The sequence below is a fragment of the Lepidochelys olivacea genome (assembly GCF_965140295.1).
Source record: "Lepidochelys olivacea isolate rLepOli2 genome assembly, chromosome: 10".
Classification (NCBI taxonomy): domain Eukaryota; kingdom Metazoa; phylum Chordata; order Testudines; family Cheloniidae; genus Lepidochelys; species Lepidochelys olivacea.
Genome location: NC_140420.1, coordinates 15,954,315 through 15,972,462, shown reverse-complemented (window position 1 = coordinate 15,972,462; position 18,148 = coordinate 15,954,315). Strand labels below are relative to the sequence as shown.

The 18,148-nt window shown below is 43.6% G+C and overlaps 1 protein-coding gene across 1 annotated transcript; it reads right to left on the bottom strand.

Moving 5' to 3' along the window:
- Positions 1-13,243: 13,243 nt before the first annotated feature.
- LOC311526915 (parvalbumin, thymic CPV3) lies at positions 13,244-17,837 on the bottom strand. The gene is made up of 4 exons (XM_084640383.1): positions 17,755-17,837; positions 17,182-17,314; positions 16,611-16,720; positions 13,244-13,307 (listed from the first exon to the last, which is right to left on the bottom strand). Exons 1-4 carry the CDS (start codon positions 17,828-17,830, stop codon positions 13,282-13,284), a joined length of 345 nt encoding a protein of 114 aa, XP_084496509.1. The 5' UTR covers positions 17,831-17,837; the 3' UTR covers positions 13,244-13,281.
- Positions 17,838-18,148: the final 311 nt, after the last annotated feature.

Genomic DNA, 18,148 nt, shown 5'->3' with positions numbered 1-18,148 from the left:
TAACCTGGTGGCTGAACTTTGTGACTTTGTCCTTACCCATAACTACTTCACATTTGGGGACAATGTATACCTTCAGATCAGCGGCACTGCTATGGGTACCCGCATGGCCCCACAGTATGCCAACATTTTTATGGCTGATTTAGAACAACGCTTCCTCAGCTCTCGTCCCCTAAAGCCCCTACTCTACTTGCGCTATATTGATGACATCTTCATCATCTGGACCCATGGAAAAGAAGCCCTTGAGGAATTCCACCATGATTTCAACAATTTCCATCCCACCACCAACCTCAGCCTGGTCCAGTCCACACAAGAGATCCACTTCCTGGACACTACAGTGCTAATAAACAATGGTCACATAAACACCACCCTATACCGGAAACCTACTGACCGCTATTCCTACCTGCATGCCTCCAGCTTTCACCCTGACCACACCACACGATCCATCGTCTACAGCCAAGCTCTGCGATACAACCGCATTTGCTCCAACCCCTCAGACAGAGACAAACACCTACAAGATCTCTGTCAAGCTTTCTTACAACTACAATACCCACCTGCAGAAGTAAAGAAACAGATTGATAGAGCCAGAAGAGTTCCCAGAAGTTACCTACTACAGGACAGGCCTAACAAAGAAAATAACAGAATGCCACTAGCCGTTACCTTCAGCCCCCAACTAAAACCCCTCCAACGCATTATTAAGGATCTATAACCTATCCTAAAGGATGACCCAACACTCTCACAAATCTTGGGAGACAGGCCAGTCCTTGCCTACAGACAGCCCCGCAACCTGAAGCAAATACTCACCAACAACCACATACCACACAACAGAACCACTAACCCAGGAACTTATCCTTGCAACAAAGCCCGTTGCCAATTGTGCCCACATATCTATTCAGGGGACACCATCACAGGGCCTAATAACATCAGCCACACTATCAGAGGCTCGTTCACCTGCACATCCACCAATGTGATATATGCCATCATGTGCCAGCAATGCCCCTCTGCCATGTACATTGGTCAAACTGGACAGTCTCTACGTAAAAGAATAAATGGACACAAATCAGATGTCAAGAATTATAACATTCATAAACCAGTCGGAGAACACTTCAATCTCTCTGGTCACGCAATCACAGACGTGAAGGTCGCTATCTTAAAACAAAAAAACTTCAAATCCAGACTCCAGCGAGAAACTGCTGAATTGGAATTCATTTGCAAATTGGATACTATTAATTTAGGCTTAAATAGAGACTTGGAGTGGCTAAGTCATTATGCAGGGTAGCCTGTTTCCTCTTGTTTTTTCCTACCCGCCCCCCCCCAGATGTTCTGGTTTAACTTGGATTTAAACTTGAAGAGTGGTCAGTTTGGATGAGCTATTACCAGCAGGAGAGTGAGTTTGTGTGTGTATGGGGGTGGGGGGGATGTGAGAAAACCTGGATTTGTGCAGGAAATAGCCCAACTTGATTGTCATGCACATTGTGTAAAGAGTTGTCACTTTGGATGGGCTATCACCAGCAGGAGAGTGAATTTGTGTGGGGGGGTGGAGGGTGAGAAAACCTGGATTTGTGCTGGAAATGGCCCACCTGATGATCACTTTAGATAAGCTATTACCAGCAGGACAGTGGGGTGGGAGGAGGTATTGGTTCATAATCTCTCTGTATATATAAAGTCTGCTGCAGTTTCCACGATATGCATCTGATGAAGTGAGCTGTAGCTCACGAAAGCTTATGCTCTAATAAATTGGTTAGTCTCTAAGGTGCCACAAGTACTCCTTTTCTTTTTTGCGAATACAGACTAACACGGCTGTTACTCTGAAACCTGCAGGTGATGGTTTCCCTAAAATTCCAGGAGCTGTTTCACCATTTCATTAGTCCAGTGTGGAGTTACGCAGGCATAAAGCTGCAGTAATGTAGTGCTAAATCAAGTCCTCGGTCTTTACCCTAAGTAAGGGGCATGGATCAGCATTCACTTTGCGCTCCCCGTTAGTGCCCGGGCTGGGGAAGCTAATGATCTAACCAGCGGACCAAATTCGGTGATGAATCTTGGTCATGTGCCACCTGAAGTATGTTGCATATACGCTAAGAAGAAGACCCTAAGTAAGTGTTGTAAATTTGGTATTGATACACATTACTTTTTATATATGAGAAAGGAATGTAATATCTATTAGAAGTGCAAATCTTAATGCAAACTTAACTATGTTGTCACTACTGACACCTCCACAATAAAATATTTCACCAGAGGTACTAAAGAGTTGTGACCATATTTTCCCTACAGTCGAGGCTGCAATTAGGAGAGGAGAAGTAGTAATGCTCTGGTACACCCAAATCTTAGCAAGGACCCAAGACTTCCAGTGAGCCTCAGCAGATTTTTAAACTGCTGTTTGTGGTGTTACAGAAGCAGAAGCAAGGGGAGACTGACTTCTTCCAATGCCAGGTCCTCCATGCAGATCTCTCTCAGCTCATCTTGAGCATGTTTCAGTACTGGCAGGAGAGGAAGCTGGGCATGAGGGCTACAGAAACACTCAGGGATTGAGTGGCACTGAGTAGAGTTGCCAGAGTAAAGATAGAATAAGGATCTGAGAGTTTGGCCAAACATATGAAAAAAATATCCAGTACCAAATGTAAGTAATCAAAAAGGCTGATCATTCCAGTTCCTTATTCTTCCACTTATAAAAAAAATTAACATTAAAAACTTCATTCCAAAATGTTGCAGCTGCCAATTCATTTGAGGGATCTGACACAGCCTAGAAATAGTCAGAATCAAATATTTCCAAAAAAACATCCCAAAGGAGCATAGTAGGTGGTGGTGGAGATTGGAACAGCAAGTCAGATGGGATGAACGTTTCCCTTTATTGCTTGTTTAAAAACAAAAATGGAAATTCCAATGCTGATATGTTTGGTAACTCACATTGAAGTATGATCAAATGCATTTTCCACCAGTGCAATTATTAAAAGTTTAGTAGATTGTGGATAGGTACTGTGTTTTTGTTCTGCATTTGTACAGCATCTAGCACAATGGGGATCAGGTTCATGACTGGGGCTCCTAAGCACTATAGCAATACAAATATTGAATAATAATACTGGAAGGAACTATGTTGTAGAAGCATATAGGATAGGAATGTGGGTATGTATGGTTATGTGTGATTTCTAAGATAGGTAGCATGTGAGTGGTATGGATACTAACGTTTTCTTAACTAGTGATTTTCTAAATGTCTAGTGATTGTATTGACAGGAAATGCACTTCCACAATCTTAACTCTAACTCAAGAAAGTTTTTTGTGAGGGATTTATCAAAATATATGTTGTCTGTGATAATGGTTAAAACATAATGTAAATTACTACAGTCCTAGTGTACACATTAACAAGGCAGATGGAAACTATTATTGTGGTTCCAGTTTCATCCTATCTTCTTAATTGTATGCACAGTAATACCACTCCTTGGCATTTACAGTGTGTTATTAGATAGCTGTGAGTTTGAAATCTGATTCCTAGTCCTTCATTACATAAAATTAAACTATTGTACAAGTGCATTTGCAGTTAAATGTGACAGTGGATTACCCCAGCATCCATGGGGAAACAATTAAAAACTTTATCTGTGTTTTACCATACATAAAAAAACACAACCTTTAGTCTGATATAGGAAATAGGAATATTTTTTATCATGTCATACTTTTAGAGTTGTTGACTGTTTCTTGCTACTATTTTGAGCATCTCTGTCAGCTGCATAATAGCAGACTTAACAAAAAGAATACTATAAATCACTCTGGGTATTGGAGATGACAGCTGTAAATAAATACAGCTGACAGGTCAAATAGTTATTTAATTGACAGTCTGTGGGCTAAAAGTATAACCAAAAGTGGGTGAGTCAACAGTTTGGTATTGCTATAGCAAGTGATTACAAAATAAGGCCCTGATCCTGGAATGAGCTCAAAGCAGGTGGAAATCTGAGCCCACACAGAGCTTCTTATAACAGTGCAGCTTAAGGCATTTTAGCTCTGAATGAGAAGATAATACATTATAGAGGGAATAGTTGGGCTCTATCTCCTTTTTCTGAAATGTCATGTATGTAACATGCCTCCCCAACATTTTGCATAAGTGTGATTTTAATTTTACTAAGATGGAAGTGGTAAGCTGTAAAAATAAAGTAAAAAGAAAAATATTGATAATGAAAAGAAATATTCAGAAACCTTCCTGTTTCCCTTGTAAAGCCCAATATGGGGCTGATCTGTCATTCCAACCCCTTCTGTTGATTTCTGTAACATTTGTTCTGAGGAAATTAGGAGATAAAAGATAATGAGCAACAGAAATCTTCAGGTGTAGAAATATGTGGGCTTTTAAAGTGTTAGTCTTCCAACAAATTTTGCTTCATTCTCCAAAATCCTCCCTTTATATTTTTTTAAATGTAGTTTTTGGCTTATACTACAAAAATATCTGTCACTGTGCAAATCAACGAATTGCTGCTTTGTTAATGTGGGGGGGAAAAGCTTGAATTTGTATTAAATCTATCATGGCTGACTGAGCTTGAATTAGGGGTTGTTGGATTTTAAAACAGCCATTTGACTATATCACATAAGGAAGGGTCTTTTTTAGGTATTGCTCATAATAATGCTCATATTATATAATCTCTTTATAAGTCTGAAGTCGATAGAGGGTAAAACCATTATATGTTTCTCTTTAAGCTTATCAGTGAGTTAACGCCAGAGCTTTGTCATGATTCTATAAATGCTTAGTATTGAGGAAGAAGACCCAAATGTAAAAATCCAGTCTCAGGCAGTGAAATTTAGTTATTAAACAGTGTAATGTGTTTGTGGTATACAAAATTGTTCCTTATAACATCTCCAATAAATGTTTATCATTCTAATTTGATGACTCACTGTTTAATAAACTATATAACTGCTATTCCTGTTCACTAATTATCTCTTCAAAATGTTAAAATCCCTTCTTGGTATCCATCCAGTGCACTGGGTCCCTATGTAGTAGATTAAGAATTACAATATAAATTTCAATATATTCACCTCAGCTCACACCCTCCTCAGCAGCCTTAACGATGAGCTTTGCGGTGTGTTCAGAAGGTTAACAAATTACTTACTGACGTAAATCCATGTATCCTGTTTTCTGTGTCTAAGGAATCCAAATCTATATTTATTTTAATTTTTGTTTCATGTTTATCTGTCACTAGTTGCTTTTAAGACAGATTTACAATTTATTGGTAATAATTATACATGAAATCTAAAACAAATCTACATGAAGTTTTAATCTAGTACACATGCAAGACACAGGAGGTGGGCAAACTTTTTGGCCTGAGGGCCACATCTGGGTATGGAAATTGTATGGCGGGCCATGAATGCTCCCAAAATTGGAGGTTGGGGTGCAGGAGGGTTCTGGCTGGGGGTGTGGGCTCTGGGATGGGGCCAGAAATGAGGAGTTCAGGGTGTGGGAGGGGGCTCCGGGCTGGGGCAGGTGGTTGGGATGCGGGAGGGAAGGGTTCTGGATGGGGATGAGGGGTTGGGTGTGTAGGAGGTTGCTCCGGGCTGGGACCGAGGGGTTCAGAGAGCGGGAGGGGGATCAGGACGGGAGCAGGGGGTTGGGGCATGGGAGGGGATTGGGGTGCAGGCTCTGGGCGGTGCTTTCCTCAAGCAGCTCCCAGAAGCAGCAGCATGTCCCCACTCTGGCTCCTACATGGAGGCACGGCCAGGCGATTCTGCGCACTGCCCTGTCCGCAGGCATTGTCCCTGCAGCTCCCATTTGCCGCGGTTCCTGGCCAATGGGAGCTTCAGGGGCGGCACTTGGGGCAGGGGCCGTGTGTGGAGTCCCCTGGCTGACCCTACGCATAGAAGCCAGAGGCGGGATATGCCACTGCTTCTGGGAGCTGCTTGGAGTGGGGCAAGCCCCCGACCCTGTTCCCCGGCTGGAGTGCCGGAGTGGGGCAAGTCCCGGACCCCGTTCTCTGGTGGGAGATCGAGGGCCGGATTAAAACGTCTGGAGGGCTGGTTACGGCCCCCGGTCTGTAGTTTGTCCACCCCTGTAATATCATGTATGACTGCAGCACCAAATTCTAACCGCATACACCTGCATGTATCTTCTGTGGAGTGGACTTCAGTGAGAGTTGGACATGCAGATCTGAAACCCAAATTGGTCCATTCTAAATGACAACTGATCAGTAATACTAACCATCTGATATATTCAGGAGAAGTGAAAATAGTCAACCAGTATATGTCTGAAGACAACTGAAATTCGTGTTTGCATGATAAGAAAATCCAGTAAGCTTATAAATTGTTGCTTATAAATCAATATTTAGATTCTCTCGGATATGGTTGGAGGAAGTCGGATTGTCTACTAATATTAAGCCGAAGGGCTGCTTCTCTCTCCTTTGGTATATTGCATTCATTTTCCCCCATTTAAGTAGAATGCCAACAATATCCAATGAGAGAATGCACAATATGGTCCTGACTGGGGGTGTAGCATGTGCTTAAATACGTTGCTGAATCAAGAGTCTATATAAAGAAAAGAAGTAGTCTTGTAATACAAACAGGTAAACAAAATTCAGACACCTTATGGACATTAATTTATCCTCACAATGCTTCTGTGAGGTAAGGAAGTAGTATTGTTTCTCTTTTACAGTTGGGAGACAGAGGCTCAGAATGATTTTAAGTGACTTGTCTAAGAGTCACACATTGGGTCTGTGGTACTACTGGGCACTGAACCCCTGTTTTAGACACAAGATCATCCTTCCCTATGAAGTTACAGGAATAAATAGCATGATTTGGAGAGGATGTAAAGCTGTGATAGAGAGATCCGACTTTAAAAGTTTCCTCCATTTCAAAAAATTCTACCAGTTTCTCTTTACTTAAAATGCAGGCTCCCACTGGAACCAGTAATGTTTCTCAAAATGGAAGACACAGTGGTTGCACTAAACAGTACTATAGAGATTTTTCAAAGAAATGTTATACAAAGGTTTCTTTGAATGCTTATGCCTTGAACACTGGAATTTGGAGATAGTCTCGGAGTATGTTGAGATATTGTATCGTATCCTCTCTCATTTGATGTCTTAATGTCCTGTGAGCCATATCCAATTAGAACTACTAAGAAGCATATGATCAAATTAAAGAGTATGTTTTCATTTGGTAATCTCGAGCAAGATTATACACTCAGACATTCCACAGTCCTGGTACGTTGGTCAAGGGGAGGGCACACTTCAGTGCTTGCTCTCAATAGCAATAATCAAGGAGTGGTTGCAGAACTTGCAGTGCTTCATGAATTTTTCTACTCCTTGGCCTCTCAATTGGGCACAAGTACATTTGGAAATTTGACTGCATCGATGAGCTTTTGGTGTGGACCATATTAATAGCTTCTTCTTACCTGGAGGCACAGACAGTTCTGATTCCCACCTGAAGAAGGGAGCAGTCTGACCAGGACCCTGGGTAGTTTGTGTGTCTTACATGCATGTACAGCTAAGGATCTAGTCTAGAGAAGGGGTTCCCAAAGTGTGGTACAGGTGTTTGGTGGAAGTGGTACACCCAAAACTCTTGAAAAATAGACAAAAACAAAACCCTGCCTGTTTCAAATGAACAGTTGTCACCAGTGATGAGCTGCCAAAAACTGAAGAACCGGTTCCTTCACTTGCTCCAGGTCTTTGACGGCACTTTGGCGGCAGGTCCTTTAGTTGCTCCGGGTCTTCGGTGGCACTGAAGGACCCGTCGCCGAAATGCCGCCAAAGACCCGGAGCAAGTGAAAGACCTGCCGCCGAAGACCCAGAGCGCTGCCAGGTGAGTAAAAATTAAAAAGGGATTCTCAGGGGAGCCTCCCCAGCCGAGAGCTCAGGCGGATCGGACAGGACGGAGTTTGCCCACCCCTTTAACAACCGGTTCTAAACTGGCTTCAAAATTTAACAGCCAGTTCGCGTGAACCGTTGCGAACTGGCTCCAGCTCACCACTGGTTGTCACGCAGGTTGCAGAGCACCAGAAAATGGCCAAGATGCAAAATATTCTTTAATGGCTGCTTTCAGACATAATGAATAAGTCTCATCAACCATTCCATAGAAGTCGAGTTTAGCGATGTATTGTGCACTGTGGCAGGGCAAATGGGTGCTGTATTCTCATCTGGCACTCAGCTGGCTGGCTTTCGACTAGGTAGGGAGCCCTGACGTCAGAGGGCCCCCCACACAGGAAGCTGTTGCCAAGTGGGAGCTCCATCTGAGCTCTTTGGTCTGCAGAGGCTGCAGTCTGTTCCTTATAGGGCTGGGAGTCGGGGGATGTATGGGAAATTCCCTCTTGTCTCTCCAGGGAAGTTGAAGGGTGGGGGCAGTTGGTCGGGTCTGGTAGGTAAAAGGAATGTTGACAACCTCAAGAGATAAAAAATCATGAGGTGAACACTACAAAATCATTTGGTTGGTTAAAAAAAATGATTTATAAATAAAGATTAGATTGTGTTTTTTCCAGTCTGTCTTTTGATATTTGAATTCCATCTTCCCCTCCCCAGGCTATGTGGCAGTTAGTGTTGCCCACTCTCCCAAGTGTGTTGGGTAAACTGGTTTTGGCCCCTGCTGCAGGAGCTATCACCCACATATCTGCCTGCTCCCTGCCCAGCAATTAATCCTGTCCCTCAGTCCCCCCATCAGTTTACCCCTCCCCACCCTGCCATCCCCTCTGTCCCTCAATTCAGCCCCCACCATCAGTTCACCACCCATCAATTCAAGCCTCCATCAGCTCCCCTCTTCAGTTCAGCCCCCATCAGCCTCATCTCTCTTCCTTCTGGTTTCCCCCGCCCCTCAGGCCTTTGTTGTGGGGCTACAGCAGGGTCCCCTCTCCCACATCCCAAGCTGGTAAGCAGCTCCAGCTGCTCTTCTCTCCTACTCAGCCCCTTCCCAGATGAGGTGCTGGATGGGGGAGGAGCTGAGTCGCTGTCTTGTCCCGGTTTCTCAGAGTCGGGAAGGAGGGAACTGAGCTGGGCTTTTTGCTCTCTCCTGTGGGAAAGGCAGAGAGGAGAGACTTTGATGGCTTCTACAAGGGCTGGAATTCGCCAGGGGGCTGATGCCTGTTGCGTCGTCACCAGAGGGGCTCCAGTACCCTCTGAAATCCTGTCAGTCACAAAAAATCACTCGGGTTGGCAGCACCATAAAAGTCTGGCTACAGCCGCAGGGTAGCTGGCTGGATGCCAGTTGAGCTGCCTCCCAGCAGCTTTTCCAGCCCTCCCATGTGCAGCTTGCCCAGCAGTGCAGGCCTCCATGGGCCAAGCTTGGGATAGGGCTGAGCTGGAGCAGCTGAGGAGACAGAGGCCTGGAGCTGAAGCTGCCTGATGCCCAGGTAAAGCTTCACTTGCAGCCAAGACTTCCCCACTTGCACCCCTCCTTTCTGAGCTCCTCTTTCTCCTTCATGTACTCACCCCAGACCCCCGCCGTTTGACCCAGGCACCTACTTCTCCTTAAGGGCGCTATTTTTTTATTTTCTTCAAGGGCTACTCAAAATGTTTTGTATTTTTCTTGATTTCAGTTTTGTACAAAGGGAAGCAAAGGGCACTTTTGCTCATCTGCCACAATAACCCAGAGAATGAATTAGCAGGAATGTTGAAGTTAAATGAGACACGTTTAAAGAGACAAGCCACTGAATGTAGTTCAGTGGCATATCAAAATATAACAAGATGTCATTTGTAACATGTAGTTGTGCCTTGTGATCTGAATAATACCCAAGACGTAAATAATAATAGTGGGTGAACCATTGTGTTTTCTTTTAATGTACTGTCTAAAAACCTGAGGTGTTTTAAAAGGATGTTATTGAACATTTTAGTGTTCCTTAGGCAATTATTTTACTGTAATATCTGGAAATACTTAGGCTAAGCCTATTAAGGCCTAAATAAATGTGCACAAAAAGGAGAAATTTTCAGGTTGTACTACTTGAACCAATAAAGTTTGGAAACAGCTGGTCTAGAATATGGTCAGCTATGTGTGTGAGGATCTGGAAATTGCATGTAAAAAACCTAAATTGGGGGACTCACGTAGGAGATTTTGTGACACAGAGTTAAAGATATTATCTGTGTGGATGCTGACATCCCCAAAGACCACAAGCCTGGTAAACTTTGTCATCATTCAGACACTGTCTTGATCAGCTCTTCTGTGAAGACTTTGGTGTCTGAATGACTGTAGATTGACGAGCTTGGTCTTGTCCCTGGGCTCAAATATTATATGGACACACTCAAAGCATTTTGTTCTGAGGGATCCTCTCCTGCATTTGAGTTTGGAGGGGAATAATGGATTTGCTACTGTGCCCTCAGGTTCTTCTGGTCTGGGTCTGTAATGCATATCCTACAGGTTGAGATGAACCAGAGCTGGGTCCTGCAATGGCAGCAGGGTGTGTTCTTTATTTTACATCTATTGCTTGGGCCAGGATAATACGATTATTCAACATCAGGGCACTTTACTTTATTGCCAGTAAAATGGAGAATGGGTTTGTTTTTGTTACTTACATGTGAACTAGTCCAGTGTTGTTCTGTCATTAGACTGATTCCACTGCCAAGACACATTTCTTTTTCTTGTGATTGTCATATGGCATTCATCATATGCTATCAAAAACTCCATGGACCAGATCCTCAGCTGGTGTAAATAGGAGTAGCTCAGTTGAAGTCAATGAAGCTGTGGTGGCCAGGTAAGGATCTGGTCCCACATTTCTTAATATTGTAATGCTAGTGCTTTAGTTAAATAAATGTCCATTTCTTGATGAATGTGTTAGTACAGTGTATTAACAATAAAAGGGAAAACATGGCAACCTTATCCTCCCTCCACATGTGTACACAGTGTCCAGCTGCTCAAACAATTAAATGAAGTTGCAATAATAATTCTGCTGTTCAACCAACCATATAAGTAGCACTTTGAATTTGTGTGTCTGTTTAAAAAGGATAAGATGACTTTGGTTGTATGATACTGTGCTCCCAAAGGAAGAAGAGATTAGGTGGGAGAAAAAGGAACACTGGAAAAGTGCATTATATTTGAATTTGAATTAGTACTGCTGGTTTAGGACATTGTGAATGAGATGACTCCAGAAAAAAACCTTCATGTAGTACAAGGAAAAGCTTAATTTGTGTAGAAGTTTGTGTTTCAGTGTGAAATGCATTTGAAACCATTGGGATTTTTTCCAGTATATTACTTTAGATTGGCAACATACTGCTTGGAGGGAAAGATAATATGTGTGTGGCCCAAAACAACATCCCAATAATAGTAAGTAAAAGTGCTTGTAAATTGGATTAATTTGATACAGTTTCTGTGACTTTGCTGCTGTAAGATGTACAAAGCTCCCTCTCCTAGGTGCTTTCAAAGATTCTGTATTTCCTTCCTCTGCAACAACTGACTACCTCACAAATGCTCTAGCCAGCATTTTCCCTCAATGTATTTGGTATTGGTAATGTCATCAACCATTGCAGACATTGACGGGAAAAGCATGGACTCCTGAACTCGGGTCTTTGCAGTAAATTGGGGAACAGATTTGCAAATACAGTAGTTGGTTCTAAAATATAAACAAATATGTAATTTTAAGCTTGATTCTTTCATCAGCCCCACTCATACATCCCCTTTGAAGTTGCTGAGGTCAGCCTCCAGTGAGGCTTCAAAGATATGACTGTGGATAGAATTTGGTTCCTAATCTATTACTAATTTTGAACGTTAAGCATTTTGAGTAGACAAGACAAAGGTTTACAGTTCAAGTCTGAAGAAAAAGGTGCCACACTGAACTGGATGAGTTGTGAAAGTCAATGAGTCCATCAGATATACTCCATCTAATGCAGTGATTCTCAAACTTTTTTTACTGGAGACCCCTTTCACACAGCAAGCCTCTGAGTGTGACCCCCTTTATAAATTAATTTAAAAAAAATATATATAAATGCTGAAGGTGAAGCGGGGTTTGGGGTGGAGGCTGACAGCTCGTGACCCCCCGCCCTGTAATAACCTCGACCCCCAGTTTGAGAACCCTGATCTAATGCATCTGTCCTGTTTTCCTAAAGAATGGATGATTTTTGTTCATAAAAGTATTTCTCCAGCAGTGCATAAAATAACAGGCTTGGGGAAGGGCATTTTTCTGACACTGCAGGCACAGACTGAAAGTCTCTTGTGATTGGTATACAGGAGCCCTGAGCCATGTCAGCAGTAATTCCCCATAGATTCCTCCACACATTCAGCCGTCCTCTGTGGAGAAAACTAAAGGCCAGCCACCAGCGGGGAGGTACTGGAGCACTACAGCCTTAGAGTAAAAGGGCCTAGGGAGTACAGTCTGGGCTTCTATAAGCTTGTCAACACTTACAGCGCTGCCTGTCCTGACAGGAGAGCTTCTCCTGTTGGCACAGGTACTCCATCTCCTCAAGAGGTGGTATCTATGTCCACAGGAGAAGACCTCCTGTTGATATAACACTGGACTTTCCACAGCCTTAGGCGACATAGTTATGCCAACATAAGTTTGTAGTGTACAACAGGGCTGTATCTGAGGGATTTTCTCACAAATCCATGGTTAAGAGGGCCATTTGCCTTCTCTGTGATTTTGAAGACTCCATGATATGACAATTTCTCTGCAGCTTCAAGTATGTGTATGCTTTCTTCTGACTTTGTCCCTTCCTCAGGAGAACATGGTCCGGAGCCTAAATTACTAAAACAAACTCAAGCAGAAAACTGTTAATCTCCTATTTGGATAGTTTATTGTCCTTATCAAGGGTCTGCATGGTATTGTGACAGCCCCATCCTGAAGCTCTTTCTTAGGCAAAAGTCCAAGAATGTTTTTTAATTGGAAGTCAGTCTGAGATTTCTTTCCCCCATGTCCTCCTGAATAAAAGCTCCAGGACTAAGTTTTTGACAGTCAACAGTTTGGTTGAAAATGTTGGGCTTGACCCAACAAGAGAATTTCCATTGACTTCAACAGAAGGGCTGCCCATGGAGGGCTGGTGGGGGAGTGGGAATTAGTATCTTTCAGAGATTAACATTTTTAATTTAAGAGTTCACACATGTTCCAGTGTGGTGGTGAGAAAGATCAAACACAGGCAGCAGCATGTGATGAGAAATTTATTTTTATTGGATAATTTTAAGGGCAGTGTCTGCTGAAATGTGTTCCTAGAACATGGTAAGATGGTCCACATTACCAAAAATCATTATTAACTGGTGCTTTGGTACCTCATTAGAGCAGCAAACAAATAACAAACACTGTGAAGATTTAATAAATAAACAAGGGGACTCTCTGATTTACAGAGTGTTAGAGTATCATTTCTTGGAGATTCGTTTCCCCCTCCCCTTTCTTTTTCTTTCTCTGTTGCCTTCAGTCCTTCAGGAGAGCACCATTTCCTGGAATTCTACCAAAGAATAATGGAGAAGTAACAGTAGCATTAATAAAAACAATACATTGAAAAAAACTGAACACTACAGCCTTTTCAAGAGCTTTGCAACTGAAAAGAGCATAAAACAAGTAAAAGGAGCCTAGATGGGAAGTAAAAAAATAGAATAAATATATAAGTTTTTGAACAAGCCTCCTGATCATTATAAAGTAGGTTTCTCCTCCATCTCAGACTAACTGACAAGCATCGTCCTGAGTCATGTAATTTTGGGACCATAGTCACCAGTACAGGGGTTTATTACCTAAATTGTTTCTCTCAGATTAATGCGTCCAAGAAAACAGTTATGAAAATTTTCTCTCTTGAGGTTCACTATTTTATGGACCTTTTGGACTATTTGGGGGGTTCACCAGACTAATTTCACAAGCCCATTTTCCTGTAGTTTAAACCCACACCTTTTCCCCAAGGTTGCTTTCGTTTTTAAAAGAAATACACGTTTTCCTATCTCAAGGAAAATCTGTGTTACGTATTAAAGCCACCATGAGCTAGGCTGGCACAACTGAATGTCCTCTTTGTGGTATTTATATTATATTAATATTGTTCCCAATTCCCTCTGTCCCACTTTTTCATAATCTCTTCTAAATGAAGTAGGAACCCAATAATAAGTTAGTTTGAGTTAACGTCTGAAGCCATGATGTTTGAGTGGGTTTTAAATGAAGCAAAATAAGTTCAACCATCCCCTGTTTTTTTAATTGACTTTTTTTAGTTCATTTAGAGCATGATATTTCAGTCCTTGGGCAAAAATCCTACTAGAATTTTGCCTGGGTTTGATATACAGTATTGGGCCTTCATAGAAACATGGCAGCTTTTAGAACCTTGCAGCCCCTTAGATTCTGTGGGGATCCCTCAGTCCCATCCACATAGGAGTAGATAAATTATTCATGAAATCCCTTGATCTTACCCATGCATATTTTCTGTGGTACTAGCTTTCATTCCCTCTAGGGCAGGAGGTGGGCAAACTTTTTGGCCCGAGGGCCACATCAGGGAATAGAAATTGTATGGCGGGCCATGAATGCTCACAAAATTGGGGTTGGGGTGTTTGAGGGGGCAAGAGCTTTGTTGGGGGGTACGGGCTCTGGGGTGGGGCTGGGGATGAGGAGTTTGGGGTGTAGGAGGGTGCTCTGGGCTGGGATCGAGGGGTTTGGAGGGTGGGAGGGGGATCATGGCTGGGGCAGGGGTGTGGGAAGGGGTGCAGGTTCTGGCTGGGGATGCAGGCCCTGGGGTAGGGCTGGGGATGAGAGGTTTGGGGTGCAGGAGAGTGCTCTGGGCTGGGATTGAGGGGTTTGGAGAGCGGGAGGGTGATCAGGGCTGGGGCAGGGGGTTGGGGTGTGGAGAGAGGCTCAGGAGTGCTGGCTCCCAGCGACGCTTACCTCAAGCAGCTCCCGGAAGTGGTGGCATGCCCCACTCTGGCTCCTACATGGAGGCACGGCCAGGTGGCTCTGTACGCTGACCCATCCTCAGGCACTGCCCCTGCAGCTCCCATTGGAGTGCCAGAAGGGGCCATTGGAGCACGTAGGAGCTGGAGAGGGGCCATGCCGCGGCTTCCGGGAGCCACGTGGTGCGGCCCCCAACCTTGCGCCACAGCTGGAGCACTGGAGCAGGTCCGAGCCATGTGATGCGGCCCCCAACCTTGCATCCCAGCTGGAGTGCCAGAGCAGGGCCTAACTGCGTGGTGCGGCCCGTGACCCAGCGCCCCGGCTGAAGCGCCAGAGTGGGGCAAGCCAGATCCCACTCCCCAGCAGGAGCTTGTGGGCTGGCTTAAAACAGCTTGTGGGCCGTATCCAGCCCGTGGGCCGTAGTTTGCTCACCCCTGCTCCACGGGAAGGAACAGGAGAGTTGTGGCTCTCCCATCATGCAGCAGGCTGGGGAACCTGCACACAAGGATATTCCTTTCATGTTGCTCTCTAGGGCCCCTTCTCCTTGGCAGCCTGTCTTCTTCTTCAGCCAAGCTGTCATTAGATACCTGTCCATCTTTGTGCACCACCTGCCCCAAAAGGGGAACAGAAGACACGGAACTTGGACATGTGGAAGTTACTGCTGCATTGGGCATTAAGTCACACTGGAATCTCCAGGTATTGGGGAAAGATGCTACTGTGTAGGGCAGCGATTCTCAAACTGTGGGTTGGGACACCAAAGTGAGTCACGACTCCATTTAGTGGGGTTGCCAGGGCTGGCATTAGACTTGCTGGGGATGAAGCCAAAGCCTGAGCTGAACCATCTGGGGTCAAAGCCTGAGCCTCACCGCCCAGGGCTGAAGCCAAAGCCAGGTGGTGGGGCTCAGGTTTCAGGCCCCCCACCTGGGGCTGGAGCCCTTGGGCTTGGGCTTTGGTCCTCCAGCCTGGGGTGGTGGGGCTTGGGCTTTGGCAGGACTTGGGTGGGCTCAGGTTTCAGTCCCCTCTCCTGGGGCCGTGTAGTAATTTTTGTTGTCAGAAGGGGGTCGCGGTACAATGAAATTTGAGAACGTCTGGCCTAGGGTGATCATTCCCCCAGGTCAGACCCCATCCTCACCCAGACACTCTACCTGAAATCCACAGCATCCAAACCCCACACATAGAGGACCTTTTGTGGGATCTGGGGAAGGGAGATGATGCTACTTGATTGTCTCTGCCCCCAATTACACTCACCCTGCATTGCTTCTGTGCAAAACAGACAATGGTTTGGATACTTCTCTCAGTTAAACTTTTGCAAATCTGGAATAATTTTGCTGACATTGATGGAGTTATTGCTGGTGTATGCTAGTGTAAATGAGCCCACTTGTATGTGATACTGTGGTGATCCTGCCATTGTCTGAGTCTTCCTCTCGGGTTTTACATTAATGTCAGTGTAGTCTCTAAGGTGCCACAAGGACTCCTTGTTGTTTTTGCTGATACAGACTAACACGGCTACCACTCTGAAACCTGTCCACTAATGTTGTCATTCCTGATTCACACCAGTTTAAGTGGGAAGAGAATCATCCCACTGTTCTGAACATAGAATTCCCATTGAAGTAAACAGGAGTTTTGAGTGAGCAGTAATTATTAGGTTCCATAGGATGTATGATCTGATCTTTTCAGCCTGCTTCTGCAGAAGAGATTTCAAAGATGGGTCTCCAACATCATGCCCTCATTCTCCCCTTTATATTATAACACAGGTTATAAATCACACGTGACTCCACAGAAGTCAGTGGAGTGACCCTGATATAAAACCAGTGTAAGTGAGAGAAGAATGAGGCACCATAATCACACATTCTCCTGCACATTATTCAATATGTAAATAACTTCATACCTTCAACCCCAATTTTGCCATCCCCATCATGATCTGCAGCTGCCAAAAAAGTCTTGGTTTCTGAAGTAGTTAATACTCTGGCTCCGCACTCAAACCGCTGGAGGAAATACCTAGAGGAAAATATCCTTTGGGTGTGATTATCATGGAAGACGATTCTTTTTATGCCAAGTGCATTATCAAGCCAATCAGTTTCTATAAACAGATTATCTACACCTTGTTGCCAAGTCATCCAAAAAGAGCTTGTATTGTTTTGGAATTTGAAGCTTCATTTAATACATTCCTGCTTGATAAGTGCAGTCTGGGCATGTTTGATTGTACACTTTGCCAAAGCGCAGCCCTGGGGAATGACATTTTTCTGTACCTTCTCTCTCCATTTTGCTAGTTTTTAGACCTTATTGTTTTCTCTCTAAAGATTCCCATAGGACATCATTCAAAATCAGTACAAGGATTTACCATACTTATATTCAGTATGAACCGCCTTCAACTTCAGCAGAGGATGGTTTAGGACACAAAGTAATGCTCACCTCTGTGAAAGTCTCTTACTAGTCAAAGAAACAAAGAAAACTCTTACTTGAGTTCATCTTCCTCAATAAAGCCGCTTTGATCATTGTCTAAGAGCCGGAAGATATCCTTGATCTGACTGCTGCTCTTTTTGGACATTCCGCTGAGCTGAAAGAATTTTTTGTGGCTGAAGGAATCAGGGGCTGGAGATAAACAATAAAAGCCAGGATAACCCAGGTCACTTCCATTAGCACTCCTTGTATTAGCTTCAGATCCTGAACAGTCTGATCATGTTACTTTGATATTTTAATTTTATTGTTTTAGATGTAAACAGTAGTTAAAAGGGGGGGGGGCTGCCAATACAAGAAGCTCTAGGTGCCCTGACAATTTACTTAATCTTACAACATAATAAATGAGCATCAGGAAACGTTAAAAAAATCATGTGTGGATAACATATAAACTCAGCCCACCACCTGAGCAGTAACAAATTAACTCAGCCAGCCACTAAGACAACAACAAAAAAAATCTCTTTTTCATCGTGAACTCTCTGGAAACATGTCTTCAATATTCCTTGAAGACTGAATTAAATTTGTTACATACTTTACTGAATAACAGGTTTATGTTTACCTATATATTTTCTTACCTTGGCAGTCCCTCAGGGCAGCAGCAATAGCAGAAGGGCTGAGGAGGTCAGTGATGCTCATCTTAAACCTGGTCATCAAAAAAAAAAAATGTATTGTAGACGAGTACAAGTGAATTGCAAACACATACACAAGTAAATACGTCCCCCCAGTAAGCTTGTTTGTTTAGAGTTTTATAACAGACCATTTTTAAATTAAATATTGTAACAGGAGTATTTTAAGGGAAGAGACGCTAATTAGTAAACATTGAAGCTACTGTTACTTAACATTTTTTATACCCCTATTTTAATCAGTTTGCTTGCATGAACATCATTTTAAGTTGGCGACACATTTTTATCTGTTACCGACTCAATATTGAGGCAGGTCAGACAGATTGAAACTCTCCATGTAATAGTC

Bases quoted from the DNA above. Each gene is read 5' to 3' on its own strand.
- LOC311526915 (XM_084640383.1), bottom strand. From the start codon at position 17,830: ATGACCAGGTTTAAGATGAGCATCACTGACCTCCTCAGCCCTTCTGCT. The intron at 17,315-17,754 runs GTAAGAAAATAT...GTTTATCTCCAG, and splicing joins TGCCCTGAGGGACTGCCAAG to CCCCTGATTCCTTCAGCCAC. The intron at 13,308-16,610 runs GTATGAAGTTAT...ATTCTTTGGTAG, and splicing joins TGGCAAAATTGGGGTTGAAG to AATTCCAGGAAATGGTGCTC.